The 12,894-nt window shown below is 44.2% G+C and overlaps 1 protein-coding gene across 3 annotated transcripts in view; it reads left to right on the forward strand.

Annotated features, from left to right (window-relative positions):
- Positions 1-12,894, forward strand: part of LOC143924717 (kinesin-like protein KIF19) — a 109,593-nt gene that overhangs the window by 24,670 nt on the left and 72,029 nt on the right. For 2 of the 3 annotated variants that reach the window (XM_077449143.1, XM_077449144.1), the window contains exons 5-7: positions 2,975-3,111; positions 7,429-7,551; positions 9,562-9,753. In XM_077449143.1, the coding sequence (XP_077305269.1) occupies positions 2,975-3,111; positions 7,429-7,551; positions 9,562-9,753 (452 nt within the window). Of the gene's footprint in view, positions 1-1,093; positions 1,167-2,974; positions 3,112-7,428; positions 7,552-9,561; positions 9,754-12,894 lie in introns of all 3 variants that reach the window. The other variant, XM_077449145.1, reaches the window with a different exon arrangement.

A 12,894-nucleotide genomic window follows, 5' to 3' on the forward strand; every position in this document is an offset into this window, starting at 1 on the left:
TCCCTCTGCATTGCACTCTGATGCTTTGGAATGGTGGGTCAGCAAGCCCAGACCGCGATCTACTAGCCACCTGTCTGCGATCTACAGGTTGCTGACCCCCCCACTAGGGTTTATTTTCAGGGGATGTCTTAGTTATTTTTGGCAGAGACGCGGTTTATTGTTAAGAAATCAAATATTAATTGGCTTTTCTAACACAGCTGAGTGAACCGCTGTTTACCCTTTTTGACGCCTATTAAAGCCTATGGCTCTAATCAGGTGCTTAAAAAAAAAAATACCCCGCCACTGTAATTCAGGTACCTGGTGCCCGGAAAGGGGTCGGGTGACTGAATAGGGGGTGGCAATGGCGGCCATAGATAGATTCATGCAATGCAGAATGCATGAATCTATCTATTGGTGAAAGAGGGGTGGCTGGAGAGAGAGGGCAGCGCCCGTGTGCCCTTATGGACATACCGTCCCTACTAGCCCTGAACATGTGATGGAGAAGAGAAGGTCGTTAACTCTGTTAAAGCTACAGCAATCTATAACAGCTTAATTGAGCTTAGACCCTTGGCCTGCGACAGAAAAATTGAGCTGCAGTGGAGCTTGGAGTTTTCATTAAAAAGTTTTTACACAATACAAAAAAAGAGAATATTGTGGACTTCATGTGGCTCCCCCAGAGGATAAGGTAACCTATATAATACTAATAATACAGATCTCAATACATCCACATATATACAGTATCTCACAAAAGTGAGTACACCCCTCACATTTATACAACTATTTTATTATATCTTTTCATGTGACTCAGGGGTGTACTCAGTTTTGTTGCCAGCGGTTTAGACATTTATGGCTGTGTGTTGAGTTATTTTGAGAGCACAGTAAATTTACACTGTTATACAAGCTGTACACTCACTACTTTACATTGTAGCAAAGTGTCATTTCTTCAGTGCTGTCACATGAAAAGATATAATACAATATTTACAAAAATGTGAGGGGTGTACTCACTTTTGTGAGATACTGTAAATCTGTAATTGCACATAAAATTGGTTATGGGATCTGTTTTATTATGGCCAGTAGCACTGTGCTTATCTGTGTTTTCTTTATTCTGTGCTAGTTTCACGGACTTAGCAGAGATCTCAATAAGCATTTTTGGAACAGTTTCAAATGCATTTAACTACGCTACTAATGTAAGTGGGTAGCAGATCCAACGTCCTTAATATTGAAAAACTTACTTTGGCTCTCAGGTGCCTTATTTTTTCCTGCAATTGCATTAGGCATGACCATTGGTCAAGAAGGTAGAACCAAAATACAGCAGGGGTGGGGCTAAACTTCAAACTGCAAAGAAATATGTGGCATATAAGATCAAAACACCCAAGCCTATAACACAACAGGAGAGGGGGACTTGGTTATGGGATAATCCAAATTGCTCAGCACCTATTAATTAGAGGACAATATTCCCTAAGCCCTTGTACACACGGTTGGAGAATCCATCGGAATGTGTCCTATCGGACCATGTTGTCGGATAATCCGACTGTGTGTGGTATGCATCGGACTGTTTCCGTCGGAATATCCGTCGGACCAAATTTTCCAACTTGCTGGAAATATTTTCCGACAAACTGGTCCGATAGGACATACTCCGATCATGTGTAGAGAATTCCGATTCGGACAAAGTGCCACGCATGCTCAGATCAAATTCCTACATCAAAGCTATTGGCTACTAGCCTGAAAGTAGTCCTCATCACGTTCTGAAAGATTGGATTTTTCGACAACTTTGTCCGACCGTGTGTATGCAACAGTTTCGGACAAGATCCGACGGACAAGATCCGACGGACAAGATCCGACGGATTTGGTTGTCGAAATGTCCGACCGTGTGTACAAGGGCTTAGAGTAATAGTGCGTGCTGAACAGTCTAAGGTCTCACAGCTGAAGACCGCGAGCCATGTCTGTTTTGGCATCTGCCAGGACCCAGTACAACATCCAGAACACTACACAGTCACCAAGATCAGTTTAGGGTCTTTACTCACAAGTCCCCAGGACAGCTGCCACCTTCAAGCTTCCTCCAGACATGGTCCAGTGAGTGAGACAGCACTTCTCCAGACCAGTTTCCCTATGGTGTGGTCTTGCAATCAGTTCCAAGCAAAGTCAATCCAGGCCCTTAGCCCTGGCACCGCTGAGACCTCAAAAGCAACTGTACAGTCCATGGGCAGCCTGAGGGAAGCAGCCCCTCTGGCTCTAGAACCCTCCTAAAGAGAAAGAACCCTGTTTTCCAGTGTCTCAAGATTATTTGTCACCATTCCAGCCCTTTTCTGGACACTCCTCTCCAGGGATTGGCTGAAACCTGATAAATATACAGGCTGGTTGTTCTGAATCTCCCACCCTAAGCTGTGAAAGCTTCTTCTAGAGGCAGAAGGAGGCAATCAAATTCCTTTGAAATCCCAAACAGTCCAGGTCGAGCAATAACTGCTCCCTTGATTACAGAAGAAGCCAAACTAAATTTACTCAACATCCTTTGCTTGGAGGGTGCTACACAAACATAATACATACCTCCCAACTTTGTAAGATTGGAATCAGGGACAAATTATGACATTAAGTATGTAGGCAAATGACAAGCCCCTACCTTGCATCCAGTAACACTGACCATGAGGATTAATGTGCAAAAAATGATTGATTTAACCAATTTTCAAATCACTACTCTTTTTTGGCTTTTAAAAATTGCAAAAAGAATTTGAGATTAGATAAAAGGTTTAGTGCATAAAACACTTGATAGTTAAGTAATATATTTTTATAGAGATCTTTACATCAGGTCAAAAGTGGGACATGTAAGGAAGAAAGAAGGACAGAGGGACTTGGTTCCAAAAGAGGGACCGTTCCTCTAAATGAGGTACAGTTGAGTGGTATGCACATAGAGTAGATAATCTATTTATTTATCTAATAAATAGTTGCATATGTTTAAGTGTATAAAGTCTGTATAATTTTAACCTTCCACTTATCTCAGGTACAGGCAAAACATATACAATGCTGGGGATGGACAGCGAATCGGGAATATACATTCAAGCTCTTAATGACCTCTTCAAAGCTATTGAGGACAATAGAGAAAGTATGGAATGTTCTGTATCCCTATCATATCTGGAGGTAAATATATGAATTATGTAGTTTAATATATGTATATATACTGTATAAACATACACATATATATAGATAAAGATAAATGCAGTAACATATTAATAAGGGATGTATTTAATGGAGAGCAATAACGAAAACATCTGTGCTGAAATTAATAAAAAGTCTCGTATGCTGGCCCCCATGTAATAAGGTGTCCTGACTTCACTTTGACTTTTTTGCTGCAAGCTTGAGCCAGATCAGTGACTTCAAAAGCTTCAAAGCCATTGAAACAATGTACTAGCCAAACAACCTGCATTTTAGAAGGGCACCCATACTTGTTAACTTCAGTTCAGGTTTCCTTAAGGACTGGGTCACACCAACAGCTGCGTTAGAAGCAGCCACTGGTATGTGGTAGCTCCGGTCGGAACAGCTGTACTAATGTTCTGACGCTAGTACAGCGATCTCCCCGGCTGAGCACATTTTGTGTAGTGTAAGGCTCTTCGTGCATCAGCAGTTACTAGGTTTTGCTGTGCAGTACTTTAAGTGCTGTAGATAACAGTGTAGAGTCAATGTAAATGGATAATTAACAAACAGGTAAGGCCACAGAAAAATATGACAAACGCATAAAAATATCTCCCTTCATATGGTACATTGACACTAATAAGTAGTTCTTTCATAGAGTTTTGAACCCTTGGGTCTCACACTTTCTTTCAGGGGAATTCAACTGACACCTTCTTGAACTCTAACTTTTGGAATGGCCTAGGCCAGGGTCTCTGAAGTGGACGTGGGTCACCCCCCCAACCATCTCCTTTCCTACCCTTTCCAGTTTCTCCTCCTTTCCCCTCTGCCCCTACTTTTCTTCTTTCCTCCTTCTTCTCTCATTCCTTTCCTCTATCTATCTCCACAATACACAGTACTCATTGGCCTTCCACTCGCTGGGAGGGATTAGGTCCCAACTCAGGATCCTTGTGATAGCACTACCAACATGGTCTAAAACCACTTTTTTTGTACTTGTTTGTTTTTTCTCTGTATACTAATGTTAACAAGGATGACGAGCCTTCTTTTGCATTGTATTATTTCTTATAGCATGCTTCAGTGAATGGATCTACGTTTTAAAATATCTTTATTGTGTATATCTGAACAATGACTTTCTGTACTTATACCTGTTTGATTAAAATCGATAACATTTTGAACAAGAAGATAAGTGGTTCCAATTATTTATAGGCTTGTGTGGTCAGTCAATTTTCTGTGGAGTTTAACATTTAATGGCTCCAGCAGCAATCTTCAGTACACTGGCAGCCCCACCTTTGGGGTTCATGTAGATCAGGGGTGCCCAACCAGTGGCCCGGGGGCCACATGTGGCCCGTGGAGCCCTCTGATGTGGCCCGCGACCGCCTGCTCTGGGATAGAATAGAAAGAATACTGTTATTAAATGTCAGTTTATTACTAAAATCACAGTGTATATACGGGCATATCTTTTCTACAGTGTTTAGGTACACTGCATTGTACACATGGTTCGTGTAAACCGCCGCGCATCAATGTGAAAGCAGCCTTGGACCCCTTTCACACGGTCAGTCCGACCGATTGGACCCTCCATTCAACTCTAAGTAGTGGCAGACATAAACCGACTTGTGTTCTACCTCCAATACGATCCGCTAAAAAGTATTGTGGGCTGTGTCCGTGTCCGCTCTCCAAATGCAGAGTGGATACGGACATGCCATCCACCCGCTCCGCACATTGTGGCCCGCGACCAGTTACCAAGTCGCTTAAGTGGCCCTCGCTCTTCAAAAGGTTGGGCACCCCTGATGTAGATGGTCTGCTTTTGACCTATGTTGAGTGATATTAGATGCAGCAGGTCCTTTTTAGGTGCATTTGCATTGCAGACAAAGCTGGTCAAATGCATAGCTTTATGCATTCAGAAGTTGCGTTTAACATCCTGTTCACACATGTGTTTTTTAGGTGCAGTGCATTGCCAGGCCTGCCCGAATTCTCACCTATAGAACTTCACCTATCCTTGCCCCTCCCTGCCCTTCTACAGATATAACAGTATTTTCTTTTCCAGAAATACAATGCTGCTGCCCTTTCTCCCTAGGGTCTGCACACACAATGTACAGTATGTAAGAAGAGGGCTCTAGGGGGTTTTGCCTACGTCAGGAGGAACATGTCTGGGCATCTACTTTATGTTTGCATGAATTGGTTCCTTCTGTGTAGTCCATAGAAACCATACTATCACCTTTGTTGTTTAACAGCAAAATAAAGGAGTTTTTTTTAGATATTTTGATAGGAGAATAGTATTTGTACTCTCACTACAAAATAGCCTGTCTCACAATGTGTACATGATGGGCATGCATTGTGTACTCTGGAAATTGCACATATTCAAAATCTGACCAAATATACTTGTCCACTTGAGGTTTAGAAAGATTTTGAGTGCCTGGTGTGCCTTAGTATTTTTAACTGTTCAGTGTAAGGTCGACCATAGATGGATCACATTTCTTTCCTGCAACCACAGAAGCCGCCCCCACCAGGAGAAGACAGTGATTATTGTTAGCAGCCATACCAGCCACTAGCGATATTCGCATTTAAAATCTTGCAGGCTGGTTGTACCCAAGTTGATCTATCGAGCAACTTGGGTACATTTAGCCTGCCTATACGTGGTTTGAATCTAGTTCCGGCTGAGCTGACTGAGATTCAAATTGTCTATGGCCAGCCTAAGTCATGGGGTAAATAAAGGGTATCGCCACTTATGCCGCGTACACACGGGCGGACTGTATGGCCTACTTAGTCCGCCAAAACACATTTCAGCAGACAGTCCGCTCGTGTGTGGGCTTCAGTGGACTTTTTCAGCGTGCAGTACGGTGGACTAAGTATTTCGGAATGTTCGAAATACTGTCCGTCGTACTCGCATTTCGGCGGACAATCCGCCCGTGTGTATGCCAGTCCGCCGTACTTTTGAAATGAGCGGACTTTTCCCGCCCGGAGAAAAGTCTGCTCATTTCGAGCGGGTATCCAGGTAGGCGGGGCCCGCGAAGGAGGCCGCTGGCCCCGCCGCCTGGTATGGACTTAAAGGGGAACCCCAACGCCGAAAAAAATCGGCGTGGGGGTCCCCCCCAAGTCCACAACAAACCCTTGTCCGAGCACGCTACCCGGCCGGCCAGGAAAGGGGGGCGAGCGAGCGTGACACCGCCCCTTATCCCTATATAAGTGGCCGCGCAGTGCATCCCTGGCATTCCGGCCGGAGAGATCATCGAGGCAACATCTCCTGGAGAAGAAGAAGAAGAAGAAGAAGAACGGAAGGCGGCGGCGGCGGCGACAGAAGACCGGGCCACCACCTGTAAAAGAGCTATAAGAAGGCGCGGTGGCCCGGCAGAAGAACCGAAGAGGGGGACAAGACCCCCGAAGTCGGGAGAAGAGGCCGGCGGCGAGGAAGAAAGCCGGACTCCTCCGCTAGCAAAAGAGCTACAAGAAGATAGCGGAGGAGTCCGGCGAGAAGACCCCCGAAGACGGAAGACCCCCGGAGCTGTGCAATAAAGTATTTTATCTCGTGTGTTGTGTTTTTTTTGGTACTTTTATTTTACAGGTAAATGGGTAGGGGTACATTGTACCCCATACTCATTCACATAGGGTGGGGGGCCGGTATCCGGGGGCCCCCTTATTAAAGGGGGCTCCCGGATTCCGATAAGCCCCCCGCCCGCAGACCCCGACAACCAACAGCCAGGGTTGTCGGGAAGAGGCCCTTGTCCTCATCAACATGGGGACAAGGTGCTTTGGGGTAGGGGGGCCGCGCGGCCCCCCCTTCCCCAAGGCACCCCCCATGTTGAGGGCACACGGCCTGGTACGGTTTAGGAGGGGGGCGCTCGCTCGCCCCCCTTTCCTGGCCGGCCGGGTAGCGTGCTCGGACAAGGGTCTGTTGTGGACTTGGGGGGGACCCCCACGCCGATTTTTTTCGGCGTTGGGGTTCCCCTTTAAGTCCATACCAGGCGGCGGGGTCAGCGACGTCTTCTTCGCGGGCCCTGCCTACCTGGAGACGCGCTCGAAATGAGCGGATTTTCCTCTGCGTGTGTGGGCGAGTCCGTTCATTTCAAAAGTAGGGCGGATAGTATGGCGGACTTAGTACGCCGTATTAGTCCGCTCAAAAAGTGGTGTGTGTGGTCAAGTCCGTTCATTCGAAAGTATGACGGACTGTCCGTCGGATTGTCTGACGGACTAAGTTGGCCAGACAGTCCGCCCGTGTGTACGCGGCTTTAGTTTATACCGTAGTATCAAGTAATTGGATAAAACATATTTCTGGAGTTATCATGTAACCACATAGCATGACCAGTGACAGTTCCTTCTTTTGTTTACTCGCAGATTTACAATGAGACAATCCGTGACCTTTTAAATCCCTCTGGGGTTTTGGATCTGAGAGATGACTCTAAAGGCATCATCCAAATTTCTGGGATTACTGAATTTTGTCCTTCTAGTGCTGAGGAGGTAATTACGGACAGATCATATGTATTACAGCCAACTAAACATCAGTCCATGTTGCTCTTGGGGAAAATGACTGTACATATGGCTCAAGGGAACAATTGCAAATCAAAGTAAAATTTTGATGGGCCCCACCACATTCCATTGAAATCTTGGCACTCCAAGTAATAACCAGCAGCCTATATTGTCATCTATTTATACCTCCTATTTCCTGGTGCTCTCTGGTAGCCTAGGCACCACTCGTATGCCCCATACACACGGTTGGAAATTCAGACAGAAAAAGTCAGATCGGATTATGTTGTCAGAAAATCCGATCGTGTGTGGGCTCTATTGGTCTTTTTCCATCGGAATTTCTGATGGAAAAAAATTTGAGAGCTGGATCTAATATTTTCCAACAACAAAATCCAATCAGACTTTTTCCGATTGTGTGTAGAGAATTCTGACGGACCAACTGCCACACATGCTCAGAATAAATTAACGAGACGAAAGCTATTGGCTACTGGCCTCTTTATAGTCCCGTCGTGATTTACGTCACCTCGTTCTGAACGATCAGTTTTTCCACCAACTTTGTGCGACTGTGTATATGCAACACAAGTTTCGGCCAAAATCCATCAGATTTTGTGGTCGGAATGTCCGACCGTGTGTACAGGGAATTATTGTCATCCCTTTCACATTAGCTCCGAGGTTAAAGAACAAGGGCTTAATTTTAAATGTCTGTCATATAAGTGATAAACCGTAAATGCCTTTGTCATTTTGGTGGTCTGTAAAGAATCACTCTTTACCTTGGTGGTTATTATAAATTCCCCTTACCTTGGTGGTCAGAGTGGTGCCCCCTTACATTGATGGGCAATGATGTGCCCCTAGCATTGTCAGTGAAGTGTTCCCCTTTTTTTCAGTAGTATGTGGTGTGTCCCTTTACATTGGTGGTCAGTGGAAATGTATCCCTTTACATTATTTTTTAGTGGCAAGAAGAATGCTCTCTCTCCCATTAATGGTCAGTGGAAGGAAAATGCCCCCTTACTTTAGAGGTTAGTGACATGAAGGCTGACCCCTTACATTGGTTAGTGTCAGAAAAGCTGACCTCTTACATTAGCAGGCAATGGCAAAGAGAATGCTCTCTCCTGTCAGAGGTTAGTGACAGGAAGCATGCCCCTTTATATTGGCAGCTACTGGCAGGAAGAACGGCCCCATAAATTGGTGTTCAGTGGCAGGAAAATGGCCCTTTACATTGGTAGCTAGTTGCAGAAAGAATGCCCCTCCCATTAGAAGTTAGTGGCAGAGAGAATGCCTCCTCCCACTGGTCGCTAGTGGGAGGAACAATGTGCTCTTATATTGGTGGTCATTGGCAGGAAGAATACCCCCCTCACATTGGTGGTCAGTGGCAGGAAAAATGCCCCCTCCAATTACAGGTTAGTGACCGGAAGAATGCCCCCTTACATTGGTGGTCATTGACAGAAAGAATGCCCCCTTACATTGGTGTTTATCGGCAGGAAGAATGTCCCCTCGCATTGGTAGTCATTGGCAGGAAAAATGCCCCCTCACATTGGAGGTTAATGGCAGGAAGAATCCCCCCCCCCCAATTACAGGTTAGTGACCGGAAGAATGCCCCATTGATGGCCATTGGCAAAAAAAATTACCCCTTACATTGGTAGTCATTGACAGACAGAATGCCCCCTTGCATTGGTGGTCATTGGCAGGAAAAATGCACCCTCACATTAATGGTTGGTGGGAGGAATAATTCCTCTTACAGATTCAGCTAAAGCAAGATAATTTGTATCATTGGTACTTGAAGCAACTGCATGTAGTCTGAACACTGACCAGAGCCTGGGCCATTTTATTTATGTATGGATGGCTTGTCAGATGACGAGAGTTGTGGGGGATTGCTGCTCATCCCCACCCTCCAGGCATTCCCCTCTCCCAGGTGTAATAATTGCTGTAGTGGTTCCACCTCTGAGCTCTGAGATTAATTAAAATCTATATTGAATTGTATTTTTAATTATTTATTTTTTGTTACAGGCCATGTCTTTGGTGCAGAGAGGAAATAAACAGCGCACCCAGGAACCAACTGCAGCCAACAAAACATCTTCCAGGTCCCATGCAATACTCCAAGTTGTTGTAAAAAAGAACGGCAAGTTAGGTACTCCAGATGAAGGACGGATAGGCAAGCTATTGCTGATAGACCTGGCAGGGTCAGAGAGGGCATCACAGGTACTGCTAATATTGTAAACCTCTTTAATGCCCCTTTTCACACTTGTGTGACTTGTCCTGCGACTACCCCATGAGTTCCAATTCTGTGCGATTTCAAGTCGCAGCTACTTCAAAGTAGTCTTTGCACTACTTTGATCCAACTTTGATGCGACTTGAGGTCCATAGACCTCAAGATTATACAGGCATTGCTTCATTTCGTGGCAAAATTGCACGATTTTCAGGTTGCACAAGTGTGAAAGGGTCCTAAATAGACAAAGGTGCACATACAGGCTTACATAACAGGACAAATCAGTTATGAATTGGTTATACATCCTTTAACATATTTTTCAATGCAGCTAGTGTAAATTCATAATTTCTCTTGATATTAATCTCCTGTAACCCCTATACAGCTGCACTCTGACTGGGAGAAGGAGAAACTACTGTAGCAGCCCCTTTAAACTCTTCTTCAGTGATTGTATGCTGACAGGGAATAGGCTGACAGGTTGAGAGAGCAGAGTGAGCAGAGGGATGATCACATGCTCCTCCATTTTCCAATCAGCATGTTGGGGTGCAGTTTTTCTTTGTATTAAATACCCATAACCTTGCTCACACCAGCTGTTGAAACTGGAAGGAAGTGGCAGAGCAGAGGTGGTTTCTGATCAACTGGTCAAAATTCATTCAATGAATGGCCCTACCTACCTTGTGTTGACAATTCGATTGACTTTTGTTGAAGAAACCTTTCAAACCAAATTTCAGCCAAACAGCAGCTGCATCCAATCAGTAATGGGTATTCTGACAGCTGTTGGCGGCCTCAAAGGCCAGCAGGGAAGTTTGTTCTTTCGAGCTGTTTAGTGTAGATGGAGGAATCTGGTACGTTTCTTTTGTTCAGCCCGGAAACATTATATGGCCAGGTTGAAGTATCATTTAAACCCTGAGCTATTTTAGCTTAACACATTGAGCACAATCAAATAAACATTCTTTAGTAAACGAATGCGTTTGCAGTTTACAACTTTCAATGCTGTTGGCTCCTGCTCTCTCAGTGCTGCTTCCCCGAACTTCCAGTCTTCACAGGAAACAGTAGACAGTGCTGTCTTGAATTAGTGTGTTTAACTTAGAGAAGTGAGAAGTGAGGAGTAGGGATGTGCCTTGCTAACCTTGGCTACACTAGGTTGTGTGTATCTATTGATGAACACAGCGTAGGAAGACACAAGTCTAGTCCTTGCATGGAAGGGTGGCTTCATAGGATGCTGCAAGAGAAAAGAGCCTCCCTGAAACAGGAAACCTGGGGCACTGATCATGGCATTGACTTAAACAGGAACATAGGCAAAGATTAAAAGATAAAGTATCTACATAATCAGTAAGTGAATAAATCAGCTTCTGAAAGTGCTTAACCACTTCCGGACCGCCGCACGCCGATGTACGTCCCTACTTTGGGGCGGATCGTTGTTAGCTAGCTGCCATAACCCTGATATTCCCATGTTCGTTCAGCGGTCCGGTACAAGATAAAAGTGGTCTCTGCGGCGGATTCACCGCAAGATCACTTTTATCTATGGCTGCAATCCGGTGCCCTCGGCCGCTTACCGGAGCCATTGGCAGCGGAGGAGGTTATTGCGTCTGTCCCCTGGGCTGACATGGAGTCGAGTGAGGGGAAGATGGCCCCCACCCATCTCCATGACACTGCAGGGCGGAAGCGATGTCATAACGTCACTTCTGCCCATAGCTCTTAAAGGGGCATTTTATTTTTTTTATTTTTTTTAAATGACAATGTTTTTTTTTTAATTGCATTTTAGTGTAAATATGAGATCTGAGCTCTTTTTGACCCCAGATCTCATATTTAAGAAGTCCTGTCATGCTTTTTTTCTATTACAAGGGATGTTTACATTCCTTGTAATAGGAATAAAAGTGTCAGATTTTTTTTTTTCTAAAAACAGTGTAAAAATATAAATAAAAAAGAAAAAATAAATAATAATAACATTTTTTTTTTAAACATGCCCCGTCCTGCCGAGCTCTCGCGCAGAAGTGAACACATACATGAGAAGCGCCCGCATATGAAAACAGTGTTCAAACCACACATGTGAGGTATTGCCACAATTGGTAGAGTGAGAGCAATAATTCTAGCCCTAGACCCCCTCTGTAACGCAAAACATGCAACCGGTATAATTTTTTAAATGTCGCCAATGGAGATTTTTATGGGTAAAAGTTTGTCGCCATTCCATGAGACGGTGCAATTTTGAAGCGTGACATGCTGGGTATCAATTTATTCGGCGTAACATTTCACAATATAAAATAAAAATGGGCTAACTTTACTGTTTACTGTTGTCTTATTTTTTAATTCAAAGAAGTGTTTTTTCAAAAAAAAAGTGCGCTTGTAAGAACGCTGTGCAAATACAATGTGACAGAAAGTATTGCAACAACCGCCATTTTATTCTCTAGGATGTTACAAAAAAAATGTATAATGTTTGGGGGTTCTAGGTAATTTTTTAGCAAAAAAAAAACAGTTTTTAAGGCCCAGGCTTAAAGTGGTTAAAATAACCGATGCTTAACCTCCCTGGCGGTATGATTCATTCTGGTTTTAGGTACTGAAAGCGGTACAATTATTTTGCATGGAAATTTGGCGTTTTATATTGTAGTCCTGTAATTCTTAGGAATAACTCTTAAATCTGTTCAAACCAGAGTCTAGCAGACATCCCGGATATGATAAAGTTTATAATATAATAAATAATAATAACAATTATTCAATAATGTAATCAAATCCTAAAACACTGAAAAAGGGACACTTTTTGGTTGCTATGGACCATCTCCAAATTTCAGGTTGAAAAAACAGTATTTATAATATAAAAGTGCATGCAGGGCATTGCACAGACCACTAGGGACAAAGGGGGTGTGTAATGTTTAATACAGTACTGTAATCTGTAAGATTACAGTGCTGTGTGTGTTTTGTGTCTTTTTACTTTTTTGAATTTTCCGCCGTTCTCCGCTCCCATGCGCCGTAACGTCGCAGGGAACGGAGCTCGGCGGCATTCAGCACTGTGAATCGAGCGGAGGACAGCTTGATCACACAGCACGGAGGACATCGCTGGATCCAGGGGACAAGGTAAGTAACTCTCTCCCTGTGTCCTCTCTGTATCCAGCAATGCGATCCCGAGTCTTGCTCGGGGGGGT

The sequence above is a fragment of the Lithobates pipiens genome, unplaced genomic scaffold (genome assembly GCF_037356315.1).
Source record: "Lithobates pipiens isolate NorthernLeopardFrog02 unplaced genomic scaffold, aLitPip1_a1.2 Scaffold_22, whole genome shotgun sequence".
NCBI lineage: Eukaryota > Metazoa > Chordata > Amphibia > Anura > Ranidae > Lithobates > Lithobates pipiens.